Below are 21,127 nucleotides of genomic sequence, written 5' to 3' on the forward strand. Positions count from 1 at the left end.
GAGAAGGAATGGGTGACGCTTCGGGTTGAGACTCTTCTTCAGACTCAACCCGAAACGCCACCCATTCATTCCCTCCCTCCAGAGATGCTGCTTGTCCCGCTGAGTTACTCCAGCATTTTGTGTCTATCTTCGATTTAAACCAGCATCTGCAGTTCTTTCCTGCACCGTTTCTAGTTGAAGTTGGCATCAGCTGGCACAATAGATCGGTGCAGTGCAACATCACTCATGGCCAGAGCAGTCTTCTGTGCTCTCACTTTTAACCTGCCTTTAGATTTAAAGTCACTTTGTTTTCAAATATAAGTACACCGTGTACGATCTAAACCGCCCGGGTGTTGGACAAGAAGGTAGAACATGGAATGCGTAGAGTGACTCAAACTATTTCTAATTGTTTCACAAAGTGATTTGGTAAGTGGGAGGTGGCCACGCGCATTGTGCTTTGTTAATGATGAAAATTTACCATGTGAAGAACATGTACAGGTGCACAACCTTTTATCCGGTGTTCCGGAAACCGAAAAACTCCGAAAACCGGCCATTTTTTCCAGGATGTCGTCTGCGCACCAAAGCTCGCGTTTGGCGCCAAACTTGACCCGAAACGACCCACGGTCAACCCAGGTCTGTACTACAGTAGCGGCTGCCTCCTCCCCGGAGACCGGGGAGACACTTAAACATCTGTAAATCATTGCTTAAATGTTAGTCAGTTAGTTTGGAGGGCTTTTATGTGAAGGGGGGAGGTGGGGGGGGGGGGGGTTGAAGGGGTAAACTTTAATTCTTAGTCCCCCTACCTGGTCGGAGAGGTGTCAATGCCTTACCGGGTCGCCGTGCAGTAAGCTCCGCAGCGCTGTGGCCGCCAACTCCCGGCTGGGGCTGCGGGCGGCGCCGGTTGTAGCTCCGACCCCGGCAACTCTACCCCTGGCTGCGAGGCTCCACAAATGTTGGGAGTCGGCGGCGTCGCAGCGCTGGGATACCAGCGGGAAGCGGGCAATGCCTTACCGGGGTCGCGGTGTGGTAAGCTCCAGGGCGCTGAGCCCGCCTTCTCCCAACGTTCGCGGAGCTGGGGCTGCGGGCGGCACTGGATTTGGAGCGCCTCGCAGCCAGGGGTAGAGTTGCCGGGGTCGGAGCTCCAACCGGCGCCGCCCGCGGCCGGACGGAGCCCCCAGCTCCGCGATGTTGGGAGTCGCCGACCAGGTAGGGGACTAAGAATTAAAGTTTCCCCCTTCACCCACCCACCCCACCACCACCACATAAAATCCCTCCAAACTAACTGACTAACATTTATGCAATGATTTACAATGATTCCCCGGTCTCCAGGGAGGAGGCAGCTGCTCCAGACTTTTCAAGCCGCCCGCGCTACCTACCTAATCTACGCTAAAAATCTTCCATTCGGAAATCCGAAAATGTCCGAAATCCGACAAGTGGCTGGTCCCAAGGCTTTCGGATAAAAGGTTGTGCACCTGTACTGTATTAACATCTCGCTAATAGGGAACAATTATCTTTTTGCCCTCGTTAATGCAGTCAGGCATCTTTACACCACATTCGTAGAGTGTAGTAAATTTATAAAGATATAAGGCGTGTACAATTTTATTTTACTAATATTAGTAGTGCAGCTTTGTTTTCATGCAAATAGTAAAAATCATCTTTTTGCTGCTTTTTTTCAAAAATGCATTTGCAAAAATGTAAATCATTTTGAAATACATTAGCAGGTTACATTCGGAATGGAAATTGGAATAGGTCTTTACTTTCATCGCTTCTGCAGCCCTCGAAAGGCTTGTAGCATTGTGTGGAATTCTATTAATTTCATTCAAAATGCAATATTTAACGTGGTACAGGAATTGAACCATTGTGGTTTTCCTTGTACAATCCTTGCAGAACATGAAGCAGATCTTTTCATTTAACACTTTATAATTTTTTGAATGTGTGAAATTCTATCATCGTTTAGGTCTCCAAGGCAAACTACTTAGAAACCCACAAAGGCAGAGTTCTGTTTGTTTCATATGAAGTGCTTGCACCATGTTCTTTGATGAGGGGGTTATTTGGTTCAGCTGTTAAGGAGGCAGGAATAGTCAGTGGCACCTGATGCAAATGTCAGGCTTGGGACCAGCTGCAGACATGGAACAGCATTGCCATTAGTGACAAAACGGGATGAAGGAGCAGTACTTCATTATGTCTGTGTTATTGAATTATTGACTAAATGGTGGCTATGGTAACATATTCTCTTATTTATTCTGTGCTAAATATTCACGAGAATCTGGAATACTAGGACGGCACAGTGGTGCAGTGGTAGAGTTGCTGCCTTACAGCGTCAGAGACTTGGGTTCAGTCCTGAATACGGGTGCTTGTCTGTACAGAGTTTGTACGTTCTCCCCGTGACTGTGTGGGTTTTCTCCTGGTTCCCCGGTTTCTTCCCACATTCCAAAGATGTACAGGTTTGTAGGTTAATTGGCTTCTGTAAATTGAACCTCGTGTGTGGGATAGTGCTCCTGTACGGGGATCGCTGGTCGGCGCAGACTCGGTGGGCCAAAGGGCCTGTTTCCTTGCTGTCTCTAAACTAGACTAAACTAATGTTGAATACTAATACAGGAGAGAGGATTTAAATGTAGATTTGTTGTTGTTGTTGAGCTACACTGTGTATTCCTATTTCATGGTATTCAGTGATTAAAGTTTATCTCGAATTTCTCAAAATACAGTCAGAGCTGGTTGCATGTATCATGTGCATGAAACTTACTAACGCATGCAAATTATTGCAACAATATTGCAGCTTAATGGCTAAGAAAGATTGGATTTTACGGGACATTGGACAGTAACAGATAACACTAAATAAGTATGTCAACAAACACTAATAATGCCCCTGTCCCACTTAGGAAACCTGAACGGAAACCACTGGAGACTTTGCGCCCCACCCAAGGTTTCCATGCGGTTCCCGGAGGTTGCAGGTGGTTGCCGGAGGTTGCAGCTAGTGGAAGCAGGTAGGGAGACTGACAAAAACCTCCGGGAAACGCACGGAAACCTTGGGTGGGGCACAAAGTCTCCAGAGGTTTCTGTTCAGGTTTCCTAAGTGGGACAGGGGCATAAGACATTTTTTTTTGGGGGGGTGGGGGAGATAGAAATAGAAATGTCAGTTGAAAATGAAATTGAATTAAATATAAATGGGACAGAGAAACTCATGACCTGCTGGTTGGTTTGGAATTTGAACGAATGACACGCTAGAATATTTTGTGGCATGAAACATACAACCAGTCACAAAAATCAGCAGGAAAAGGTCACTCAGTCCCTCATGCTTTGTTGTTCAATAACATCATCGTTGACTTAACAGTAATATCAAACTTCACATCCCTGGTAACCTTTCACCCTCCAAGTATTGAAAGCTCGGTCTTAAAAAAATAATCAGACTCTGCTTCTCATGCCTTTTAAGGAACAGAATTTCAGAATAAAAAGAAATGCCTTGTCCTAGGCTCTTCTGAACAACAGCCCCTTGTTCTAGTTTTTGTCACTAGAGAAAACATCCTCTTCACCTCACCACTGTCAAGAAATTACAAGACCGTGCATGTTACAATTAAGTCCTCCTCTCACTCTTCTCAAATTCAGCAAGTACAAGCCTAAACCGTCTCAAGCTTACTCATAAAGCAACCACCCATCCAGGTATCAGTCTAGAAAGTCTCTGAACTGCTTCCAATGCATTGGCCCCCTTCCTGAAATAAGGAGGCCAATAGTTGCTCAAGATAAAGGCTAAGCAATGCCCTTTAACAGGAGCCCAACTCCTCTACATTTACATGTCACCTCCCATGTACAAAACAGACGGCTTTCTGAACATATCTAACTAATATGTGATGTGCAGTAGCTCTTCCCAAAAGTCTAAAATGCCAGAAATATGGCGCGGACATTGATATTTGATGAGAAAATGTACTTCTGCTCCTGTCAAAGGTTCCTAATCAAATAATGCCTGTTCTCTGAGTCACAGACTAGTTGAGTCTGTTCTTTTTCTATTGCAGATTCTGAATTGTCAGACAACTATCAAATTGGCAGATAGTGGTGTGAATTCACAGACCACGATCTAGTATTGTGCATCAGTTGTCCTATGGCCATCTTTGTGGACCAACACACTTGAACACACAGCTATATTTAAGAGGGAGTTAGAAGTGGCCCTTGTGACTAAAGGGATCAGGGGGTATGGAGAGAAGGCAGGTACAGGATACTGAGTTGGATGATCAGCCATGATCATATTGAATGGCAGTGCAGGCTCAAAGGGCCGAATGGCCTACTCCTGCACCTATTTTCTATGTACTCCCCTTCCATTGCTTAAGGCATGGGATAATCCTGATTTGTATAATGGAATGAAATGTATTAATGTATCAGTGACTAGTTACTGATTTGAGATAGACATAAAGTGCTGGAGTAACACAGTGGGTCAGGCAGCATCTCTGGAGAAAAAGGATGGGCAACGTTTCGGATCTCACCCATCCTATTTCTCTAGAGCCTGACTTGTTGAGTTACGCGAGCACTTTGTGTCCGCCTTGGGTACAAACCAGCATCTGCACAGTTCCTTTCTACACCCACTTGAGCTAACAATGTAAAGTATCGGGCATTGGACCCCCCCGATCTAAAATCACTTATTTTAACACCATCGCCGAGAATGGAAACATTTGCCATAACTCCTCACTTCCAATCTCTCTTGGTTAAACATTGTAAAATGAAGGGTGATTCCATGGCTGGGCCCTCAGAGCAGGGATACAAGCCTGATTTTCAGAGATGAGTTCCTTGGAAGGCTTTATTTTCCACTGGGAACGCCGGATCGATGCTGTACGTGACTGATTGTTGTTATAACTGGTTACATGACTGGCCATTGCAATTGACGTGATTCGACCCTGAGAGCCCTGTACCTTGGCTAGCTGGCTACGTGCTAAAGCTTCATGGATAGGGGAGCTTTCCGGTGGACTTCTGGGCAATCCATCATCTTCAGAACTTGCACCGGTATCTTCCATCTTCTTTGCCTGTATTGATGTCGGAGGTGGTCCCAGTTTAATATTTTGCTGTACTTTTAACTGCAACAAACATTAAGAAAAAAAGTACAGATGAGTTATACATGTTACGGTCTCCAAGGATACAGTCCAGCCTATCTCTACGGCTTCACCATTCTTGAATGGTTCTTTAATTGGCTTCAGCCAGTTGTACATTAAGCAAAAACTGCTCACAGTAAATAGTATCCACGGGCACCAGTGCCATAGTTACGATCAGTTTGTGGATCAACAGCACGGTCAGAGTCAGAGCAGATTGACCATAAAGAAATGTTCATGGGTGTGAGGGAAAGGAATTTAATAGCATGGTTTGATAGTTACTCTCGTTACCGTACCTGGGTTTGAGCAAGTGGGGAGATTCGATCAAGCATAAACAATCGCACATATGACTGCAAGGCAGGTATGAAGATTGATTAGAAATAAGTTTAACCTCACTGCAGCGGCCAAGCTTGCAGACCACTTGATGCCCTTGGCTTATTGCCCATGCTGTTCTCAATGACAATGCACAAATTGCATTTTGTTTTTGCAAAACACGATGCTTGGGTGGACTATGCGAGTTCTTTAAGAATAAGGAGTAAGCCATTTAGAACGGAGACGAGGAAATACTTTTTCTCACAGAGAGGGGTGAGTCTGTGGAATTCTCTGCCTCAGAGGGCGGTGGAGGCAGGTTCTCTGGATGCTTTCAAGAGAGAGCTAGATAGGGCTCTTAAAGATAGCGGAGTCAGGGGATATGGGGGAGAAGGCAGGAACGGGGTACTGATTGGGGATGATCAGCCATGATCACATTGAATGGCTCGAAGGGTCGAATGGCCTACTCCTCCTATTGTCTAAGGGACCGTAAATGACCGTAAATTGCGTATCTACCCAATTATCGATATTAAAAGATATTTAGATATCAAAAGTTATCTGTTCAGAAAAATGAAAGACATTGAACCTATTTCAGTAGCTCCTTCCTGTTAGTCTGTAAACCCCTAACCAAGAGTTGCATCCACAGTTTACTAAGGACCATGGGGTTCAGAAGGTAGACCAGGAACAACATCAGATTGGTGCAAAAGATAGTCCAAACTGTGTTGACTGCACCTTGGAAAGATATTAAAAAGCATGTGAATGATCATACTATTGTCTTGAGATAGGAACAGGGTAAAGTGGGGCAGTGGACAAAATGGAGGAAAGCCAGGAAAAGTGATGATGATAACTGGACACACAGTGAATCGTTAGCAGATCAGAGCCAAATAAAGTTTGGGAACTAACATAATTTGCAGTAATAGACACAAAATGCTAGAGTAACTCAGTGGGTCAGGCAGCTTCCCTGGAGAAAACAGATAGGTGATGTATCGGCTCACAACCCATCTTCAGTTTCGACCCGAAATGCTGCCTCCCCATTTTCCGTTTTTGCGTTTTTACAAAATGGTAGACCATCTAATTGCGTAATATTGTCAAAAATATAATTAGGGACAAAGAAAAAAAATGCCTAAAATTTAGAAGATTCAACAGACTGATTCCTGGGATGTCAGGACTTTCATATGAAGAAAGACTGGATAGACTTGGTTTGTACTCGTTAGAATTTAGAAGATTGAGGGGGGATCTTATAGAAACTTACAAAATTCTTAAGGTGTTGGACAGGCTAGATGCAGGAAGATTGTTCCTGATGTTGGGGAAGTCCAGGACAAGGGGTCACAGTTTAAGGATAAATCCTTTTGGACCGAGATGAGAGTAACTTTTCACACGGAGAGTGGTGAATCTCTGGAATTCTCTGCCACAGAAGGTAGTTGAAGCCAGTTCATTGGCTATATTTAAGAGGTAGTTAGATGTGGCCCTTGTGGCTAAAGGGATCAGGGGGTATGGAGAGAAGGCAGGTAGAGGATACTGAGTTGGATGATCAGCCATGATCATATTGAATGGCAGTGCAGGTTCGAAGGGCCGAATGGCCTACTCCTGCACCTATTTTCTATGTTTCTATGTTTCAGGACGGGACATTTTTTCAGACCCGGTACATCACGTATCCATGTTCTCCAGAGAGAGACCCGCTGAATGACTCCACCACTTTGTGTTGATCTTTGGTATGAACCAGCATCTCATACTGTACAGTGAGCTGGTCTCAGAAGATGATTCAGTGTACTCGCCTGCAATAGCTGCTGAGAGCCTGTTTCTGAGCCTCCTAAACTAATAACTCTCCAGGGGACTTAGTGACTGAAGTGTTCAAATGCTCTGTCAACACGGAAGCACATTCAATTTTCCTTCAGATATTGAGATTTCCATGTGGGGGTTTACACAAAGCTATGTACAGTCACTTTGGCCGTGTAAATGTGTGGTTGTGTACTTCGAAACAATAGCAAAGGCACTGAATGGGATAACATTGATCATCCTGAACTAGGTAGATTTTGGTCCGGTTTTAGTAATATATATCCAGTTCTGCCAGATTTCTGTTTGTTGAATTATTAATAACAGGATTTTAATCCGGTGAAAATGAAACACATTTTGGCCTACCACTATATATTAGAGATAGCTGTGTACAATAAATCCAGAATGCTCTTGACACAAGAGGGACACTATGGTTCTCATCACCATTTCTGTGCTCTCGAGTAAAAGACAAATCTGTGGTTAACTCCGAACACACAAAAGTCACAGTAGACTTTTAGACTTTAGAGAGCTACAGCGAGGAAACGGGCGCTTCGGCCCACCGAGTCCGCGCTGACCAGAGATCACCCCGTACACTAACACTCCTCTACACACTAGGGACAATTTACAAGTTTACCAAAGCCAATTCATCTGCAAACCTGTACATCGTTGGAGTGTGGGTAGAAACCGGAGCACCTGGAGAAAACCCACACGGTCACTGGGAGAACGTGCAAACGCCATACAGACAGCACACATGGTCAGGATTGAGCCCGGGTCTCTGGCGCTGTAAGGCAGCAGCTCCTGTGCTGTGCCACTGTGTTGCCCTGCACAAGTTGTAATGTTTCACCAAATACTTTGTGCAAAATGCTTCTCCCCACCTTCCTCCCCATCAATGTACCTTGGCTGACACGGAGTGCACACTTTGCACTAAATAGACAAGTCTTGCCACTTCAAGTCTACGTAACATTTTACAGATGTGACATTCATTAATTTCCAAAAAGTTCTCAATTTCTAACAATTAGCCACTGAAATCATTCCTCCAGCCGGTCATTTTTAAATGTTAAATTTTAAATAATATTTTTTCAAATTCCCTTATGGTTACTTTTCTATGCAAACACTTAATTACACAATATGGTGACAAATAACTGCAGATGCTGGTTTACCAAAGAAAGACACAAAGTGCTGGAGTAACTCAGTGGGTCAGGCAGCATCTCGGGAGAACATGGATAGGTGACGTATCGGGTTAGAAGAAAGGTCCCGTGCTGAAACGTCACATTTTTATTCCTTTGTCCATAATTACATTTTTGTCAATGTGACGTAGATTGGATGATCTATCATTTTGTAAAAATACATTTCTTCAAAACCATTTGTGTGAAATTATTTGTATCTGCCTTATAGCCACAAAGTGGGTCAAATATGATGTATAATCAGCGAGGTGACACTGTTAACAGTGCAGCAATCATTCAGTGGTGCCCAGTAGCATCATCCTAAATGTTTTTTTTAATAGTCTACGGATTGGGGCTGAGGCACACCACCTCCCGACTCCGAGGCAGGGATGTTAGTAACGTTGTCAAAGTTAGCACTGAGGGCACGGTGGCGCAGCAGTAGAGTTGCTGCCTTACAGCGCCAGAATTCGATTCCGGGTTCGATCCTGACTATGGGCGCTGTCTGTACGGAGTTTGTACATTCTCCCCGTCACCTGCATGGTATTTTCGCCGGGAGCTCAGGTTTCCTCCCACACTCCAAAGACGTATAGGTTTGTAAGCTAATTGGCTTGGTAAAATTGTAAATTGTCCCTCGTGTGTAGGATAGTGTTAGTGTGTGGGAAGCGCTGGTCAGCGTGGACTTGGTGTGTCGAAGGGCCCGTTTCCGCGCTCTCTCTCTCTCTAAACTAAAGGGACAAAGGCCACTGGCCTTTATTGTGGTCATTTTCAAACTGTGACTAAACGCTTCAAGTGATTCATTAAAATGACAACACATTTGTTTAAATGAGTGAAAGACGCAGCATGGAAACAGGGCCTTCGGCCCACCGAGTCCACGCCAACCATTGGTCACCCGTGCAAAACGATGTTCTATGTTATCCCACTTTCGCACCCGCTCCCTGCACCCTGGGACAATTAATCTACAGACCTGCACGATTTGGGGATGTGGGAGGAAATAGGGGCATCTGGAGGAAACCCACGCGGTCCCAGGGAGAAGGTGCAAACTGCACGCAGACAGCACCCGAGGTCAGGATCGAACCCGGGTCTCTGGCGCTGAGGGGCAACAACTCTACCAGCTGCTAGACATAAATGAAACTGTTTTAGTGGGCCCCTTCGCATCCCAATTTGAATAATTAATCTTGATCTACGCCTCAGCCTCTTTATCCACAGGGGTGGAGTAAGCACCTGCTCCTGTCAATAACACATTCCCTGGAGAACTGTCAGGAGGCAAGCATTTTGTCACTTAACTTATTGGGGAATGACGTCAAAGGAAAAATTGTCAATAATGACAATGGCAAATAATGTTATTGTGGCGATGAACTTGCTCTTCGTAGGTAGGGCAAAGGATTTAAATGTCTTTCTCCTGGGCTGAATACTGATAATGCTTCTAACATTGTGTATGTTTTGGAGCTGAACATAATGCGGGAACAGAAGCACGACATTACTGGAAAATAGGTCTAGTGTGTTGAGGATTAATATTGACATAATAAGCCCAGCACTGACTGCCCATGGTGACCAGTCTAACGCCAGTACTGGTCTATCATATAGCATATGCTGAATGCTGGTTGCGCAGAATGCTAAAATAATGTAGCATCATTACCCAAACTGAGCATGGAGCAGACTGCCAGAGTACTGATAGAGTTTCCAGATGATATGGGCAGCACGGTGGTGCAGTGGTTGAGTCGTTGCCTTACCGTGCCAGAGACCCGGGTTAGATCCTGACTATGGGTACTGTCTGTATGGCGTTTGTACATTCTCCCTGTGACCGCATGGAGCTCCAGTTTCCTCCCACAATCCAAAGGTGTACAGGTTTGGAGGTTAATTTGGCTTCGTTAAAAATTATAAATTGTCCCCAGTGTGTAGGATTGTGCTTGTGTACGAGTGTAGGGAATCGCTGGTGACCGTGGACTCGGGAGGGCTGAAGGCCCTGTTTCCATCCTGTATCTCTAAACTAAACCAATGAGCTAGATGAGGCAGGTACAATAATCACATTTAAAAGCCACTTGGACAGTTGCATGTGTTGGGAAGATTTAGAGGGAAATGGGCCAAATGCAGGTAAATGGGACTCGCTTAGATGGTGCATCTTGGTCAGCATGGACAGGTTGGGCCTAAGGGCCTGGTTACCTGCAATATGACTCTTCAATTCAATTGACAATACCAGGCTAACAGCAACACTCGTAACGTGGTCTGTCACTGTAATTCACAGAGTACACTTCCCCAAATAATTGCTGTCCTGTGATGCTTAATGAGACATTAGCAAGGACAACAAGCAAGTATAGAAATGGCCACCTTTACACTGTCTAATGACAAGTAGTAATCCTCGCCCTTTGTACAGGCACGCGGAGTACACCCACTTGGGAGAGTTTAAAAAAAACCTATTAAATGGTATTTAGCAACCAGATGACAATAATGCACATTAGTACACAGAAATGACATCTTCATTACCTGTAAAGCTCTGATAGGCGCAGATACACTCTCTTGTGAAAACACTCGAACGGGCTGAGCAGGTTGCTGCACAGATGTGTCTGGGATGAAGATGCTGTCGTGTGACAGAGCCCGAATTCCCATGACACTTTTAAGATCACTGGAAGAGGAAACAAACAAGACTGCAGAAAATGTGCTGTAGTACCAAAAGAGTCAATCAACAAAGACATGTTGAGATCATTTGTTCCATTGCCAATAGATTGAGTTGTCCCCTGAAGCCGTACAGTTTTATGGGAATGCAACAACACCTTCACCTGCCATAAATCATACCACTAAATATTTATATATAACACAAGATAAAACCTTCATTTGAACCAATTTGGAATTGGGGGAGAAATTGCTCAAATGCATAATGTTTCCGTATTAGAAGTCAAGCCATTATACAAAACTAGCAGAAATGAACAACATGTCCTGAATGTAGAAAAAAAACAACATGCAAAAAACGACTTCCACTTAAAATAAAAACGGATTTCTGATTTTCGAAACAAGTAACTGCAGGTGCTGGTTTACACAAAAGGACACAAAGTGCTGGAGTAACTCAGCAGGTCAGGCAGCATTTCTGGAGAACATGGATCGGTGACGTTTCACGTCGGACTGAAGAAGGGTCCCCACCTTGAAACGTCATCTGTCCGTGTCCTCCTGAGTTGTTGCCTGACCCGCCGAGTTATGCCCCTGTCCCACTTAGGAAACCTGAACGGAAACCTCTGGAGACTTTGCGCCCCACCCAAGCTTTCCGTGCGGTTCCCGGAGGTTGCAGGTGGTCGCCGGAGGTTGCAGGTAGTGGAAGCAGCTAGGGAGACTGACAAAAAACCTCCGGGAACCGCACGGAAACCTTGGGTGGGGCGCAAAGTCTCCAGAGGTTTCCGTTCAGGTTTCCTAAATGGGACAGGGGCATTACTCCAGTACTTTGTGCCCTTGTGTTTCTGACTTTGTTTAGTTGTAATGGTTTCAGATGGTTAGATATAGACACGGTGGAAGCCAGGAGGCAACTTGTTCAATCTGCATTACTGCCGGGGGGGGGGGGGGGGGGGGTGGGGGGAGAGGGAGTGGGGGGTGGGGGGGGGAAAAAGGGGGGGGGGGGGGTGGGGGGGGGCATCAGAAGCCACCTTGGTGGTGCTCCATCATTCTCCCAAGGAAACTCTGCCACCTCTCAAGATCTGGATAGTATATGTCATGCACAGCAAGCTCTGCAGCTAATAGAGTGCCCGCTAACTCCCCGAGGATCACTGCTACCCTAGAAAAACAGCAGCTCAGTAATTGTTGTTCCCACCAGTTGGCACCTTTCCCAATCATTCTCACAAAGGGACGGTTTCCTGCACACCCAGCCTTCATTAGCTCTAATCACCTTTTGTCATGGAATGGCGCGACCCATATATTTCCAAGCGCACAGAAAGCTGAACCTACACTGTGTAGGTTCAATCTATCGTAGAGCAACACTGAACGCGTTTGAAAATATTGATCCGTGTTTGCAAAATAAATATTAATACATGCTCGAGAAGTGCCTGACCCTGAGCCCTTTGTGTTGCACAGTTTGAAACAGGATAGGATTAAATTACTTAGTGTTTAAGAAGGAACTGCAGATGCTGGAACATCGAAGGTACACAAAACATGCTGGTGAAACTCAGCGGGTGCAGCTGCATCTATGGAGCGAAGGAAATAGGCAACGTTTCGGCCCGAAACGTTGCCTATTTCCTTCGCTCCATAGATGCTGCCGCACCCGCTGAGTTTCTCCAGCATGTTTTGTGTACCTTAGAATTAAATTACAACCTTTAGATTTTCAGTAGGGGAAAGAAGACTGAAATTGGAAGCATATTATTTCCACTTGGGGAGCTATTAATTTTGTAATACATTTTGGAGGTTGAAACAACGCAGCCATTATATAATTTATCATTGTGGCCAACTAGCTGATAGTGGGACAACTACATAAAAGCACTGGTTGTTACCCTACCTACTTTTTAAAATGTACCAATAACTCAGATTGAAGGGATGATGGTTTGACGATTTCTATCTCTCTCTGACTCCAATGCACAAGTATTTGTACTGAATGGTGGAGTAATTCTGGCACATTGTACTGAGGGATGTAACATGGAACTACGTGGAATCAGAAGGAAGTAAAAGCTGAACTATGTTTAGATAAATAGGTTGGGTTAAAAGAAAAGAAAATAATACTCTGGCAGTCTGTGATATCATACAGCTCAACTCCCCAAGCAGCCTCACTGTCCCCCTTTCATCTTCGTACAAAGGAATGAGTCCCATTCAGAATAAACCATTACTCAAACTGCCAGGAAGCGTGAGGGTGCCCTAAATAGGGTGTAATCCCATAGCCCTGAGATGTGGTCCTGTGCTGCAGATGAGATGTGGAGATAAACCTGGGACAATTGTCCTTCCGAGCGACAATGGCAGCTCCCTTCCACTTGCCCTGCCTCGGTCCGGAAAGGTTAGACTGTCAGGGTAAATCCATACCTTTGCTGCTAGGACTGCAGATGCTGCTTTACATTGAAGATAGACACCAAATGCTGAAGTAACTCAGCGGGTCAGGCAGCATCTCTGGAGAAAAGGAATAGGTGTCGTTTTGGGTGGAAACCCTTCTTCAGATAGAGCCAGGGGAAGTGAAACAAGAAGTATAAAACGGTTCAGAACAAATCAGAGCCAGCACCAAAGACTGGAGGGTCAGGCACTTCTCGAGCATGTAGGCATGAGAAAGGTAGACCCCACAACAGTCATATTCTGGCTGTGGAAGAGCAGATAACGAAGGCATATATAGATGCAAACAGTGGAACTGGCAGGACAACTAGAGCGTGGAGAGAGAGGGAATGCAAAGGTTACTTGAAATTAGAAATATTTAGATTATTGACATTGCTATTTAAATCCATGTCATTTTTAACTTTTTTTAAATATTAGCTGAAAAGAACATTGTTGTTTCTAATTGATGTGGTTCTATTGTTTATTCGCGTTTATTTTCATAATATATTCTCATAATTCTCATAAATAATAGACTCAGTTAACAATTAGAAAGAAGTGAAATACCCAAACAATTAAATCACTTTATTAAAGAAAATGATCAATTAAGTTGTCTTAACTATAAATTCCGACCTGACTTGTTTTCAAGTTTCATTTGGCTAAAATTAATTTGCAAACGTGTGACAATGAAGGTGTGGTTTAAAGCATGTTTTTTTTTTAGTTTTACACATATTTAATTCTGGGTCAGCTTTTCAGATCAGTCATGAACTTATCATTTTCCTGTTTCCCTGTTTCCTTTATCATGGTTACTTTTTTGCATATCTTTCATTCATTTGTTCTATATCTCTCTATATCATCGTCTCTATCTTTTGTTTCCCTGACACTCAGTCTAAAGAAGGGTCTCAACCCGAAAATAAATCAACTATTCCCTTTCCCCGGAGATGCTGTCTGACCTGCTGAGTTACTACAGCTTTCCGTGTCTATCTTTGGTTTAAACCAGCATCTGTAGTTCCTTCCTGCACATGAACTTATCATTGTCCCCTGACATTTGAGGAGATCGATTTATGCTCATCCATTCGTGTTGCACTAAGTACATTAAAGGTTATAGTCGTGGGGTTTTGAACTAACCCAGAGGAAAGACCTGGGCTTTGACTATAAAATCATCAGAGTTTAACAGTACAGCAGGTTCTTCCATTATGCCACTGGAAGTCAAAGAAGAGCTACTTGGGTTAATTTAGCCTAAAGCACATGATCATCCTGTGCTTTTTCAATTGCTTTAGGTTTCCTTTTCCTCCAACCTTTCATGCAGTGGCTGAGTTTAGTTTAGTTTATTGTCATGTGTATCGAGGAACAGTGAAAAGCTTTTGTTGGGTGCTAACCAGTCAGCAGAAAGACAATACATGATTACAATCGAGCCATTTACAGTGTATTGATACCTGGTAAGGGAATGTGCACAAAAATGCTGGAGAAACTCAGCGGGTGCAGCAGCATTTATGGAGCGAAGGAAATAGGCAACGTTTCGGGCCGAAACGTTGCCCATTTCCTTCGCTCCATAGATGATGCTACACCCGCTAAGTTTCTCCAGCATTTTTGTGCACCTTCGATTTTCCAGCATCTGCAGTTCCTTCTTAAACACATGGTAAGGGAATAACGTTTTGCGCAAGGTAAAGCCAGCAAAGTCCAATCGAGGATAGTCCAAAGGTCAACAAAGAGGTCGATAGCAGTTCAGCACTGCTCTCTGGTTGTGGTAGGATGATTCAGTTGCCCGGTAACAGCTGGGAACCATTGTCAATAAATGTTCAACTCTTATTCTAATACCTTTAAATCAGTTTGTTTAAGAAGGAACTGCAGATGCTGGAAAATCGAAGGTAGACAAAAATGCTGGAGAAACTCAGCGGGTGAGGCAGCATCTATGGAGCGAAGGAAATAGGCAACGTTTCGGGCCGAAACGTTGCCTATTTCCTTCACTCCATAGATGCTGCCTCACCCGCTGAGTTTATCCAGCATGTTTTGTCTGCCTTTAAATCAGTGTTCTCTTCTTATCGACCTCTCCAATGTATAATTGTCAAATGTTTAGGATTGTGTTTCAAAGGAAACAATCCCAGCCAAGCCAAGCTCTCTTTATAACTAATTTTCTCCAAGATTTTCTTGAAATACCTAGTAGTCTTAAATTATATTTTATGATCAACATCCCTCATTGCAGCAAATCTGAGCAAAAGTGCAAAGAATCATTTTAATCACATTAGCTTTGTTGGAGTCATTTCCATGAGCATGTAAGGTAGAAACAAATCAGTCAATGTTAACAGACAAGTTTTATCACTGCACCATTATCATGTTCAACTCGATAACTGACCATTGACTGATTGCTTTTGATGCAATTTGTGTGGGAATTGATGGCACACTATTTAACAAGCCATTTGTAAAATAAGGTGTAATGTTAGAAAAATAATACTGGTAATGGTTTTGAAAGCAAGAAGTCCAAAATAATCACAAACCCCCAAACCACATTTTTTTTTTAAATTAAAAAAAAAATTATTTCCATACCTTATTGTCTCTAGCTTTTCTATTCTATGAAATGAAAGAGTCAGTAGGAAGAATTTACTGCAACCTACAATCTACATCTACCGCAGTCGCTGCCTCAAAAAGGCTGTGAGCATCATCAAGGACCCACACCATCCTGGCTACACACTCATCTCCCCGCCACCTTCAGGTAGAAGGTACAGGAGCCTGAAGACTGCAATGTCCAGGTTCAGGAATAGCTACTTCCCCACAGCCATCAGGCTATTAAACTCAACTCAAACAAAACTCTGAACATTAATAGCCCATTATCTGTTTATTTGTACCTTATCTGTTTATTTATTGATGTGTGTATATATTTATATAATGGTATAGAAACATAGAAACATAGAAATTAGGTGCAGGAGTAGGCCATTCGGCCCTTCGAGCCTGCACCGCCAATCAATATGATCATGGCTGATCATCCAACTCAGTATCCCGTACCTGCCTTCTCTCCATACCCCCTGATCCCCTTAGCCACAAGGGCCACATCTAACTCCCTCTTAAATATAGCCAATGAACTGGCCTCAACTACCCTCTGTGGCAGAGAGTTCCAGAGATTCACCACTCTCTGTGTGAAAAAAGTTCTTCTGATCTCGGTTTTAAAGGATTTCCCCCTTATCCTTAAGCTGTGACCCTTGTCCTGGACTTCCCTAACATCGGGAACAATCTTCCTGCATCTAGCCTGTCCAACCCCTTAAGAATTTTGTAAGTTTCTATAAGATCCCCTCTCAATCTCCTAAATTCTAGAGAGTATAAACCAAGTCTATCCAGTCTTTCTTCATAAGACAGTCCTGACATCCCAGGAACAGTCTGGTGAACTGTCTCTGCACTCCCTCTATGGCAATAATGTCCTTCCTCAGATTTGGAGACCAAAACTGTACGCAATACTCCAGGTGTGGTCTCACCAAAACCTTTACTGCTTTCTTTACTGCCTGCTGCACCTGCATGCCTACCTTCAATGACTGGTGTACCATGACACCCAGGTCTCGCTGCATCTCCCCCTTTCCCAATCGGCCACCATTTAGATAATAGTCTGCTTTCCCGTTTTTGCCACCAAAATGGATAACCTCACATTTATCCACATTATACTGCATCTGCCAAACATTTGCCCACTCACCCAGCCTATCCAAGTCACTTGCAGTCTCCTAGCATCCTCCTCACAGCTAACACTGCCCCCCAGCTTAGTGTCATTCGCAAATTTGGAGATATTGCCTTCAATTCCCTCATCCAGATCATTAATATATATTGTAAATAGCTGGGGTCCCAGCACTGAGCCTTGCGGTACCCCACTAGTCATTGCCTGCCATTGTGAAAAGGACCCGTTTACTCCTACTCTTTGTTTCCTGTTTGCCAGCCAGTATATGAACACATTGATCTGTTCTGTATTCATGCCTACTATATTATGTTGTGCTGAAGCAAAGCAAGAATCTCATTGTCCTATCTGGGATACATGACAATAAACTCTCTTGAATCTTGACATTTTACTCCATCTACACTACATGTATCATCCGGAGAGCTGCCAATATAATCAAAAACCTTTCCCTCCCAGGTCATTCATTCTTCTCCCTGTTCCAATCGGAGAGAAGATACAGAAGCTTGGAAGTGCACATCACCAGTCTCAGGAACTGCTACTTCCCGTGTAAATGGTCCTTCCATAAGCTGGGGCACAGACCGATTCTCCTCTACCTCATTGCGGACAATGGACTTTGTTTCCGTAACTCTATAATGCTGAGAACTATATTCTGCACTCTGTATCTTTCCCTTCGCTGTAGATTATGTACTTGAGTTTGGCATTATTATATTTATGTATAGCATATTATGTATATCTATATAACAAAGCTTTTCATTGTACTTCGGTGTAGATGACAATAAAAACACTTAATCCTTAAATCTGAAAAAAGAAAACTTTGCACAGAATTCACAAAGTCTAGGGATAGCAGGAATTATAGTTGCTGGTTTACATAAAAAGACACAAAGTACTGGAGTAACTCAGTGGGTGAGGCAGTATCTCTGGAGAACATGGATAGGTGATATTTAAGAAGGAACTGCAGATGCTGTAAAATCGAAGGTAGACGAAAATGCTGGAGAAACTCAGCGGGTGAGGCAGCATCTATGGAGCGAAGGAAATAGGCAACGTTTCGGGTCGAGACCCTTCTTCAGACTGATGTGAGGGTGGGGGGGGGGGGGGGCAGGAAGAAGAAAGGAAGAGACGGAAACAGTGGGCTGAGGGAGAGCTGGGAAGGGGAGGAGAAAGCAGGGACCACCTGAAATTAGCAAAGTCAATGTTCATACCGCTGGGGTGTAAACGGTGGGCCTCACTCTAGCCATGGAGGAGGCCCAGGACAGAAAGGTTGGATTCGGAATGGGAGGGGTAGTTGAAATGCTGAGCCACCGGGAGATCAGGTTGGTTAATGCGAACCGAGCGGAGGTGTTGGGCGAAGCGATCGCCAAGCCTGTGCTTGGTCTCACCGATATAAAGCAGCTGACACCTAGAGCAGCAGATGCAATAGATGAGGTTACAGGTGAACCTCTGCCAAGTCAAGTCAAGTCAAGTTTATTTGTCACATACACATACGAGATGTGCAGTGAAATGAAAGTGGCAATGCTCGCGGAACAACAAAACAACCAAACAAATTATAAACACAATCATAACACACATATTATTTTACATAATAAATAATAGAAGGAAAAACGTTCTGTACAGTTAGTCCCTGGTGAGAAAGGCGTTTACAGTCCGAATTGCCTCTGGGAAGAAACTCCTTCTCAACCTCTCCGTTCTCACTGCATGGCAACGGAGGCGTTTGCCTGACCGTAGCGGCTGGAACAGTCCGTTGCAGGGGTGGAAGAGGTCTCTCATGATTTTGTTTGCTCTGGAGTTGCACCTCCTGTTGTATAGTTCCTGCAGGGGGGTGAGTGAAGTTCCCATAGTGCGTTCGGCCGAACGCACTACTCTCTGCAGAGCCTTCTTGTCCTTGGCAGAGCAATTCCCGAACCAGATGGTAATGTTCCCGGACAAGATGCTTTCCACCGCCGCTGCGTAGAAGCACTGGAGGATCCTCGGAGACACTCTGAATTTCCTCAATTGCCTGAGGTGGTAAAGGCGCTGCCTTGCCTTACTCACCAGTGCTGTGGCGTGTGATGACCATGTCATATCCTCAGAGATGTGGACTCCCAGATATTTAAAACAGTTCACCCTATCCACAGGATCCCCATTTATACTCAATGGAGTGTACGTCCTCGGATGATGTGCCCTCCTAAAGTCCATGATCAGCTCCTTCGTTTTTTTGATGTTCAAGAGGAGGCTGTTCTCCTGGCACCAGAGTGCTAGATCAGCCACCTCCTCCCGGTAGGCCTTCTCATCATTGTCTGAGATCAGGCCCACCACCACAGTGTCGTCAGCAAACTTAATTATTGAATTGGAGCTGAACCTAGCCACACAGTCATGTGTGTATAGGGAGTACAATAGGGGGCTGAGGACGCAACCCTGGGGCGATCCTGTGCTCAGGGTGAGGGACTTCGATGTATTCCCTCCCATCTTGACTACCTGGGGCCTGCTGTACCTGGAAAGACTACTTGGGTCCTTGAATGGAGTCAAGGGGGGAGGGAATGATGTTTCGGGTTAGGACCTTTCTCACTCTGAAAAGTTACCAAAACTAATTTATAAATGGAACAGTTGTCGTGTTATTTTTTCAAACATTTAAATAAATGATTAACATATCAGGTACTATCGCAACGTTTAGCAGCCACTATCGCAACTTTTAAGAGAAGTTTAGACAAGTACATGGATGGGATAGGCTAAGAGGGGTAAGGGCCAAATGCAGGCAGGTGTAAGTAGTATAGGTGGGACATGTTGGTCGGTGTGGGCATGTTGGGCAGGGCCTGTTTTCACGCTGTATCACTCTATGACTAAGATGACGCCCAACTCAGGCGACTATGCGTGTACTAGTCGCAGAAGCGGTTCTGCAATCACACATTATAATCGCTCCACACTTTTAAATCTCTACTCTTACGGCAACATTTACTATCATATATCTATCTGTACACTGTGAGTGGCTCGACAGTAATCATGTATTGATTGGTTAGCATGCAAGGAAAGTTTTTCACTGTACCTCGGTACACGCGACATTAAACAAAACTGAGAAACTGACTCTATATCTTGTCAACACAAAAGAAATTCAATGGCATGAATAACATCAACATGATTTATAGTGAGAACAAATTCAGAAGGGTCTCCCTTGAGGAGTCATACCTTTGCTCATCGTCGGAGTCAAGATCTGGAGTGCGGGCTTCTGGGCCGGTGACGTCACTCGTTGACTGACTTTGCTTCATGTTGCTCTTTGTTGACGGAGTTATCAACTCCTTTTTTTTCTTTTTGACAAACAGCTTCTTGAGTGATTTGAACTTTAGCCTCTTCTTTCCTAAAAGAGTTGGGAAACAGTCTCAGAAGGAGGACGTCTACAACAATAAAAGATGACAACAGAAGCACACATCACACCAGCCAGTATCTGAAAGGGAAAAGACCCTTTAAAACTCCAGTTGTGCAAAAGATCAATATTGCAGCAGCCTTGCCGATTACTTCTTGTCCCTCGGACAGTATTTGAGGCCAAATCGATATAAATCATATAAATAGTGAAAGGCTTAGATCCAGTGGATGTGGAGCGGATGTTTCCACTTGTGGGAGAGTCTAGGACTAGAGGTCATAGCCTCAGAATTAAAGGACATTCTTTTAGGAAGGAGATGAGGAGAAATGTCTTTAGTCAGAGGGTGGTGAATCTGTGGAATTCTTTGTCACAGAAGGCGGTGGAGGCCAGTGGAGGTCAGTGGATATTTTCAAGGCAGAGATTGATAGATTCTTGATTAGTTCAGATGTCAGAGGTTATGGGGAGAAGGCAGGAGAATGGGATTAGGAGGGAGGGCTAGATCAGCCATGATTGGCCATGATGGCTAGATCAGCCAGTGAAATCCAGGTTAGCCGGGAAGTGGTGTTAGGTAAATTGAGTGGATTAAAGGCCGATAAATCCCCAGGGCCAGATAGGCTGCATCCCTGAGTACTTAAGGAAGTAGCCACAGATATAGTGGATGCATTAGTGATAATTTTTCAAAACTCTTTAGACTCTGGAGTAGTTCCTGAGGACTGGAGGGTAGCTAATGTAACCCCACTTTTTAAAAAGGGAGGGAGAGAGAAAACAGGGAATTACAGACCAGTTAGTCTAACATCGGTGGTGGGGAAAATTCTGGAGTCAATTATTAAAGATGGGATAACAGCACATTTGGAAAGTGGTGAATTCATTGGAC

The 21,127-nt window shown here is 44.2% G+C and overlaps 1 protein-coding gene across 10 annotated transcripts in view; it reads right to left on the reverse strand.

The window, feature by feature from the left end:
- Nucleotides 1–21,127, reverse strand: part of LOC129697863 (CRACD-like protein) — a 178,529-nt gene that overhangs the window by 48,778 nt on the left and 108,624 nt on the right. For all 10 annotated transcript variants that reach the window (XM_055636553.1, XM_055636555.1, XM_055636554.1 and 7 more), the window contains 3 exons: nucleotides 20,082–20,250; nucleotides 10,775–10,913; nucleotides 4,875–5,036 (listed from right to left, as the gene is read on the reverse strand). In XM_055636553.1, coding sequence (XP_055492528.1) covers nucleotides 4,875–5,036; nucleotides 10,775–10,913; nucleotides 20,082–20,250 — 470 coding nt within the window. The remainder of the gene's footprint in view (nucleotides 1–4,874; nucleotides 5,037–10,774; nucleotides 10,914–20,081; nucleotides 20,251–21,127) is intronic.

This window comes from Leucoraja erinacea, chromosome 6 (assembly GCF_028641065.1).
Source record: "Leucoraja erinacea ecotype New England chromosome 6, Leri_hhj_1, whole genome shotgun sequence".
Classification (NCBI taxonomy): Eukaryota; Metazoa; Chordata; class Chondrichthyes; order Rajiformes; family Rajidae; genus Leucoraja; species Leucoraja erinaceus.